This window comes from Glossina fuscipes, unplaced genomic scaffold (assembly GCF_014805625.2).
Source record: "Glossina fuscipes isolate IAEA_lab_2018 unplaced genomic scaffold, Yale_Gfus_2 91553, whole genome shotgun sequence".
NCBI classification, from domain to species: Eukaryota; Metazoa; Arthropoda; class Insecta; order Diptera; family Glossinidae; genus Glossina; species Glossina fuscipes.
In genome coordinates, this window is record NW_024005031.1 from 1 (window position 1) to 7754 (window position 7754).

General features: G+C 37.5%; 3 protein-coding genes across 6 annotated transcripts; 1 reads left to right on the plus strand and 2 right to left on the minus strand.

The window, feature by feature from the left end:
• Positions 1-385: 385 nt before the first annotated feature.
• Positions 386-2553, minus strand: LOC119644124 (protein Red-like). Its single transcript, XM_038043649.1, has 2 exons — positions 920-2553; positions 386-859 (listed from the first exon to the last, which is right to left on the minus strand). The coding sequence occupies exons 1-2, from the start codon at positions 2447-2449 to the stop codon at positions 791-793; spliced, it is 1599 nt and encodes a 532-aa protein (XP_037899577.1). The 5' UTR covers positions 2450-2553; the 3' UTR covers positions 386-790.
• Positions 2554-2806: 253 nt separating this feature from the next.
• LOC119644125 (COP1-interactive protein 1-like) lies at positions 2807-4727 on the plus strand. 4 transcript variants are annotated; one of them, XM_038043652.1, is made up of 2 exons: positions 2807-3173; positions 3653-4727. In XM_038043652.1, exon 2 carries the CDS (start codon positions 3673-3675, stop codon positions 4387-4389), a length of 717 nt encoding a protein of 238 aa, XP_037899580.1. In that variant the 5' UTR covers positions 2807-3173; positions 3653-3672; the 3' UTR covers positions 4390-4727. The 4 variants fall into 4 exon arrangements, with proteins under 4 accessions (XP_037899580.1, XP_037899581.1, XP_037899579.1 ...); XM_038043653.1 differs by having other exon boundaries at positions 3658-4727; XM_038043651.1 differs by lacking the exon at positions 2807-3173 and adding an exon at positions 3341-3587 and having other exon boundaries at positions 3653-4726.
• Positions 4728-4979: 252 nt separating this feature from the next.
• On the minus strand, positions 4980-7147 carry LOC119644123 (protein Red-like). Its single transcript, XM_038043648.1, has 2 exons — positions 5514-7147; positions 4980-5453 (listed from the first exon to the last, which is right to left on the minus strand). Exons 1-2 carry the CDS (start codon positions 7041-7043, stop codon positions 5385-5387), a joined length of 1599 nt encoding a protein of 532 aa, XP_037899576.1. The 5' UTR covers positions 7044-7147; the 3' UTR covers positions 4980-5384.
• Between the last annotated feature and the right edge of the window lie 607 nt (positions 7148-7754).

Below are 7754 nucleotides of genomic sequence, written 5' to 3' on the forward strand. Positions count from 1 at the left end.
CAAAACGCTTTAGCCCAAGAATTTATTTAAATAATAATAATAATGAATCTTTTTGAAGAACTGGAAGAAAACAGCCAGGGCTGCTAAGGCTGCCAATAATCTTGGTTTTAATGAAGAAAGTCTGATTATTAGTCATCGGTACAACTCAACTTCATGCACGTTATCCCATTTAGAATCTATCGATTACGGTTAGATATGGTAAACTAAAAAAGCAATAATTTGGATGTCGGTATTGTCCACTTTCTTTTTGTCAATTTTTTTTTTTTACTTTTTATTTTTAAAGGATCTGACCATGTCAGCCAACGCCGGAAGACATCAAGTCCGCTCATCTTCGAAGAGATTAATATGAATCGTGGGGCATTTTAAGATTATCTTCATTTATGCATAATATAGAACAAAAACATAATTTTATTTGTATACAATAATAAATGTAATAACTAAATAATCCAGATGCTCTTAATGGATGCTCTTACTTTATAAACATTGCCGGCGTAGGATTCATTTAAAGAAAATTCAAGTGAAATGTTTAAATAATTCTTCCAAAGGGGGGAGTACTTAACAACAGTTCGGCAAATGTGCATTCTTCGAAAGGGAAACAAAGAATAATGGATTACACATATATAAAAGCGTAACCAAGGCTCCTTATCCAAATAATCCCAAGTCTTTGCCCCAACACCATATTAAGCATTTTCGCGTTTGTTTTTCTTTCTTCATTCTTTTGCTTATTATAGCTTGCCTAGTATTGGCTGATAACGAAGCATTGCACACAAATTAATTTTGATAATGGATTTTAATATTTTATTTGCTTATATTCGGGCTCATCGTTAGATGATTTGATTTTGCGTTTTTGTATTATGCCCTGCAAAAATGATTTCGTAAGATATTTTAATATAAAATTGATGAAGCGATTAACACTTGCCTGTATCTTTTGCCACTCGCGATCTAACTCCGCTTTCTCATTTTTACCTGTCTTATGTTTTCGCGTTTTGCGACCATCTTCCATTTTAACGCCATATTGAAAAGCGGCTTTCGGTAAAGCTTCTTTAGTGCTCATATAATCAGAATATTCCTCTTGAGTATCAAAATCCCAACGCCCGATAGGTCCTTTTTTATTGCCTAAATCCATTTTAGTATAATCCACTTCATCGTCGGAATCATCAATGGCATCATTCATTTCCTCTAACCCAGGATAACATTCAGCATAGCCTTCGGGTTCGTTAGTAAATCGTGAAGCTATCGACGATTTAGTTATTTTAGGCGGAGGTGGTATCGTAGTAATAACAGGTTCAACGTCTTCTATACGCTTATCTCCAAAATAAGTTGGCGGCTTTTCATTGCTATTACCGGAATAGTGTTTATCCGCTTTTGATGACTTGCTATCATTTTGCGTCAGAGGTTGATAATCACCGATATCGTCGTATATGCTGTCACCCACTGGCGCTTTATTAATTAATTTCGCTGCTGAAGTTAATTGCTCCACCTCCTTATCATAGAATAATGGTTTATCTTTATCGCGCTTTTTATTCTTTTTATTGCGGCCCCCGGCTCTTAAATAAGAGAGAATTTGTGATAATTTATTAATTACAATGTCGTTGGTGGTAAGAGTGGCTGCATCTTCGCGATTAATTGGCACTTCATATTTCGATCTTATCAATGTGGTAGGTATATCCGTTTCGCCAGTATCATCTTCCAAATCAATTACATACGCCATACGGCTTGGAGCAAACAACTCCATACGCTGAATTTCCTTTGAACGTTTGCTTTGCACTAGATTGTAAATGTTACGCGCCATCGAACCTTTTATAGCCATAGTATCTTCTGCTTCACGACGTTCAGCTTCCAGGCGTTCAGCAGCGGCAGCTTCTGCTAATTTCTCAGAGGCCTCGGCTGCAGCCATTTCTCTTTCTTCTTGCTCTTTCACTTGCAATTCGGAGCGCACTTTCTGCAATAGAGCATAATCAAGCCCCTTCACCAAGTGAGTGTGCTCCATGTCACCACCCAAAAACTTTGATTCCTGAATAATACGTTTTCTTCTTTCGGCCGCATCTATACCGGATTTTAGATCTGGTGCTACAGCGCGATAAGCATTAGTACTGCCATGTCCCGGGGTACTAACATTCTGATAATCTGGATTTGCACCGTCGCGACGTTCCCGGGCTCGGTCGCGATACTTTTCCGATAATTCTTGCAACTTATTGTCCTCTTGTTTTTTAAGGGCAGCATAGAAATTTTTCTTTTTACGGCGCAAATCCCCGCGCTCACTACTACCGCCATGAGAGCTACGCTTCTTTTCAGTCACAGATGCTGGCGTTCCTGGTGTAGCAAAATTGGCTGTAGCCAACGCGCCAGTTCCAGAAGGTGGAGCCCGTGGTGTGGCCAACAATTTACGGAAATCATCATTTGTTAAACGCACCGAAGGTGTAGATTCTACTTGCGCTGATTCAGCCATAATCTTGAAAAAAAAAACACAACTTTTAATATTTTTGCAATAATTTCTGAAAATACAACTTCAATAACAGAGATGCCAGCACTCGAGATATTATCAGGAAGAGTTGCTCATTAGTATGGCAAAACCTACCAAATATAACAGATGTTTACAAACATAACCTCAATTTTGCTAATTGCATTTGGCTGATAATTTGCAATTAAATAAAGCAAAGTGTTTACAACGTTTCTGCCCATCATCAAGGAATTGACACCGTCTGGTCGCCTATCTGTAACTATAAAACAATTCAGGATTACAGCACAACAATTAAACCAAAAAAAAAAAGAAGAGAAGCAGAGTTTTCTTATTTAACGGCTTTTAAAAGTTCAGCAACAAATAAATAAAAAAAAATAAACATCCAGGTTTCGATTATTATATGAATTATATGACTAAAGCTTTATGTAATGCGCGGTCCCATATGTGAGCAGCCGCAGGTAATGTTCTAATGTTCTTCGTGGTTGTGGACTTGATTTAGGACCAGATCTTTGAAGATAGCATTAACACTGCAACTATGACGGCTTTGTACAGCGTTCACCTATTTTGTTCGCGTTAGTGCCTCACAAACCAAAAAAAAGTGCATTAACTGAATTTGAGGGCGATTAGTCGATTTTCATATCTCTGGGGAGATATAACGACATTCATTCTCAGGCCAGAAGCAGTGTGAACAGATGTATCGATTTATATAAAGGTGTGCTATACTATTATATATAATCTATAAGTCAAGTCCCTATTCAACTTCTAAGGTCGTTCGCACATTTTCATGGAAGATCGGAAGAGCAGATACAATGCCAAATAAATATTTGGCAAAACTAATAGAAATTGCAACTCTGTTTTTTTTTTTCTCGAATTAAGGCTATAGATGGGCGGAGAACGGTACAAAGCAAAAATAGCCAATTTTGTTCTATAAATTAATGACATTATATCTCTTTTGTTTTGTTTTTTCTTTTCTAAACAAACAGATCCTCTTTTTCGGCAATTGTTCGTTCGCTTGACATAAATTTAAAAAATTGAAAATATTTTCGATGTAATGAATTTTTTCCCTTACATTTTATGTTTTTTGATATTTACGAGCTTCGGTTACAAGATTGATCAGAATAAGAATGTAATGTATTTTTATATAATCTATTCATCCCTTTTTTCATGTTCTTTCTGCATCATATTCGTTAGTTTAGTACGAACAAGAAAAGATGTCGACCGATCCATTTACAAATTTTTTAGACGACGGCGAAGAAGGCGTAATCATTGATCCACAAGTTGCCGCATTAGTTAACAATGCTCGACTGGGCAAACTCCGAAAGAACGTGGCTCAGAACGCATTCCAGGATCGAATAGACGCCTCGAAAGCACAGAAATTAGCCGGCGCAGCTGCTGCCAAAAAAGTGAAATCCCAACTGGCCGATCGAGCAATAGCGGCCGCTAAAGATGCTGAAGGCGCTTTAGAAAATAAAATAAAAATCGTTAAGGAATTGGAGCAACAGTTGCACGATAGCGAAAAGATCGTAGCCGAAGAAACCAATTCTTTACACAATGCTCAAAAGACGGTCAATATTGCTTTTAAAACACTGCAACAGGCGAAAGCTCAGTTAAGCACTTTTTCAGATGCCGTGCAAGCGGCTAAAATCAACGTAGAAAATGCGAAGAAATCAGCCAACGGTGCAAAATCCGATATGCTAGAAAAAGAAGAAAGTGTCCATTCCATCCGCGATCGCATTGAAAAACTTGAACAGCAATTGGTCGTAGCCAAGCAAGATTATAAGAATACAAAACAAGCGGCATATGAAGCGGCATGCATTGCTCACGAGGCGATAAAGAAAGCTGATCGATCACGTCGTAAATTGCAACAACGTCACATGAATCGATTAATACATAGATTACGTCCCAAGTATAATAATTTTGAGAAATAATTGTGATTTATCTGTGAGGATACTTATGAATGTATCGTACGGTTGTACGATTTAATATGTTCAATGCATCTATCAGCTCAACAACAGATATATTTTTCTGTCCTATAGACGGACATTCTGAAAGTACCTGCAGAACGCAATATTAATATCGATTAGACTAACAACAATTTTCTATTATTTTCTTTTTTAATAGACTTCATAGCCCCAAAACGCTTTAGCCCAAGAATTTATTTAAATAATAATAATAATGAATCTTTTTGAAGAACTGGAAGAAAACAGCCAGGGCTGCTAAGGCTGCCAATAATCTTGGTTTTAATGAAGAAAGTCTGATTATTAGTCATCGGTACAACTCAACTTCATGCACGTTATCCCATTTAGAATCTATCGATTACGGTTAGATATGGTAAACTAAAAAAGCAATAATTTGGATGTCGGTATTGTCCACTTTCTTTTTGTCAATTTTTTTTTTTTACTTTTTATTTTTAAAGGATCTGACCATGTCAGCCAACGCCGGAAGACATCAAGTCCGCTCATCTTCGAAGAGATTAATATGAATCGTGGGGCATTTTAAGATTATCTTCATTTATGCATAATATAGAACAAAAACATAATTTTATTTGTATACAATAATAAATGTAATAACTAAATAATCCAGATGCTCTTAATGGATGCTCTTACTTTATAAACATTGCCGGCGTAGGATTCATTTAAAGAAAATTCAAGTGAAATGTTTAAATAATTCTTCCAAAGGGGGGAGTACTTAACAACAGTTCGGCAAATGTGCATTCTTCGAAAGGGAAACAAAGAATAATGGATTACACATATATAAAAGCGTAACCAAGGCTCCTTATCCAAATAATCCCAAGTCTTTGCCCCAACACCATATTAAGCATTTTCGCGTTTGTTTTTCTTTCTTCATTCTTTTGCTTATTATAGCTTGCCTAGTATTGGCTGATAACGAAGCATTGCACACAAATTAATTTTGATAATGGATTTTAATATTTTATTTGCTTATATTCGGGCTCATCGTTAGATGATTTGATTTTGCGTTTTTGTATTATGCCCTGCAAAAATGATTTCGTAAGATATTTTAATATAAAATTGATGAAGCGATTAACACTTGCCTGTATCTTTTGCCACTCGCGATCTAACTCCGCTTTCTCATTTTTACCTGTCTTATGTTTTCGCGTTTTGCGACCATCTTCCATTTTAACGCCATATTGAAAAGCGGCTTTCGGTAAAGCTTCTTTAGTGCTCATATAATCAGAATATTCCTCTTGAGTATCAAAATCCCAACGCCCGATAGGTCCTTTTTTATTGCCTAAATCCATTTTAGTATAATCCACTTCATCGTCGGAATCATCAATGGCATCATTCATTTCCTCTAACCCAGGATAACATTCAGCATAGCCTTCGGGTTCGTTAGTAAATCGTGAAGCTATCGACGATTTAGTTATTTTAGGCGGAGGTGGTATCGTAGTAATAACAGGTTCAACGTCTTCTATACGCTTATCTCCAAAATAAGTTGGCGGCTTTTCATTGCTATTACCGGAATAGTGTTTATCCGCTTTTGATGACTTGCTATCATTTTGCGTCAGAGGTTGATAATCACCGATATCGTCGTATATGCTGTCACCCACTGGCGCTTTATTAATTAATTTCGCTGCTGAAGTTAATTGCTCCACCTCCTTATCATAGAATAATGGTTTATCTTTATCGCGCTTTTTATTCTTTTTATTGCGGCCCCCGGCTCTTAAATAAGAGAGAATTTGTGATAATTTATTAATTACAATGTCGTTGGTGGTAAGAGTGGCTGCATCTTCGCGATTAATTGGCACTTCATATTTCGATCTTATCAATGTGGTAGGTATATCCGTTTCGCCAGTATCATCTTCCAAATCAATTACATACGCCATACGGCTTGGAGCAAACAACTCCATACGCTGAATTTCCTTTGAACGTTTGCTTTGCACTAGATTGTAAATGTTACGCGCCATCGAACCTTTTATAGCCATAGTATCTTCTGCTTCACGACGTTCAGCTTCCAGGCGTTCAGCAGCGGCAGCTTCTGCTAATTTCTCAGAGGCCTCGGCTGCAGCCATTTCTCTTTCTTCTTGCTCTTTCACTTGCAATTCGGAGCGCACTTTCTGCAATAGAGCATAATCAAGCCCCTTCACCAAGTGAGTGTGCTCCATGTCACCACCCAAAAACTTTGATTCCTGAATAATACGTTTTCTTCTTTCGGCCGCATCTATACCGGATTTTAGATCTGGTGCTACAGCGCGATAAGCATTAGTACTGCCATGTCCCGGGGTACTAACATTCTGATAATCTGGATTTGCACCGTCGCGACGTTCCCGGGCTCGGTCGCGATACTTTTCCGATAATTCTTGCAACTTATTGTCCTCTTGTTTTTTAAGGGCAGCATAGAAATTTTTCTTTTTACGGCGCAAATCCCCGCGCTCACTACTACCGCCATGAGAGCTACGCTTCTTTTCAGTCACAGATGCTGGCGTTCCTGGTGTAGCAAAATTGGCTGTAGCCAACGCGCCAGTTCCAGAAGGTGGAGCCCGTGGTGTGGCCAACAATTTACGGAAATCATCATTTGTTAAACGCACCGAAGGTGTAGATTCTACTTGCGCTGATTCAGCCATAATCTTGAAAAAAAAAACACAACTTTTAATATTTTTGCAATAATTTCTGAAAATACAACTTCAATAACAGAGATGCCAGCACTCGAGATATTATCAGGAAGAGTTGCTCATTAGTATGGCAAAACCTACCAAATATAACAGATGTTTACAAACATAACCTCAATTTTGCTAATTGCATTTGGCTGATAATTTGCAATTAAATAAAGCAAAGTGTTTACAACGTTTCTGCCCATCATCAAGGAATTGACACCGTCTGGTCGCCTATCTGTAACTATAAAACAATTCAGGATTACAGCACAACAATTAAACCAAAAAAAAAAAGAAGAGAAGCAGAGTTTTCTTATTTAACGGCTTTTAAAAGTTCAGCAACAAATAAATAAAAAAAAATAAACATCCAGGTTTCGATTATTATATGAATTATATGACTAAAGCTTTATGTAATGCGCGGTCCCATATGTGAGCAGCCGCAGGTAATGTTCTAATGTTCTTCGTGGTTGTGGACTTGATTTAGGACCAGATCTTTGAAGATAGCATTAACACTGCAACTATGACGGCTTTGTACAGCGTTCACCTATTTTGTTCGCGTTAGTGCCTCACAAACCAAAAAAAAGTGCATTAACTGAATTTGAGGGCGATTAGTCGATTTTCATATCTCTGGGGAGATATAACGACATTCATTCTCAGGCCAGAAGCAGTGTGAACAGATGTATC

What these genes read in the sequence shown, in the direction of transcription:
- LOC119644124 (XM_038043649.1), bottom strand. Translation starts at nt 2,449, where the DNA reads ATGGCTGAATCAGCGCAAGTAGAATCTACACCTTCGGTGCGTTTAACA. An exon ending in GCGAGTGGCAAAAGATACAG is followed by an intron (nt 860 to 919) that starts GCAAGTGTTAAT and finishes TCATTTTTGCAG; the next exon opens with GGCATAATACAAAAACGCAA.
- LOC119644125 (XM_038043650.1), top strand. Translation starts at nt 3,513, where the DNA reads ATGAATTTTTTCCCTTACATTTTATGTTTTTTGATATTTACGAGCTTC. An exon ending in AGATTGATCAGAATAAGAAT is followed by an intron (nt 3,588 to 3,657) that starts GTAATGTATTTT and finishes TCGTTAGTTTAG; the next exon opens with TACGAACAAGAAAAGATGTC.
- LOC119644123 (XM_038043648.1), bottom strand. Translation starts at nt 7,043, where the DNA reads ATGGCTGAATCAGCGCAAGTAGAATCTACACCTTCGGTGCGTTTAACA. An exon ending in GCGAGTGGCAAAAGATACAG is followed by an intron (nt 5,454 to 5,513) that starts GCAAGTGTTAAT and finishes TCATTTTTGCAG; the next exon opens with GGCATAATACAAAAACGCAA.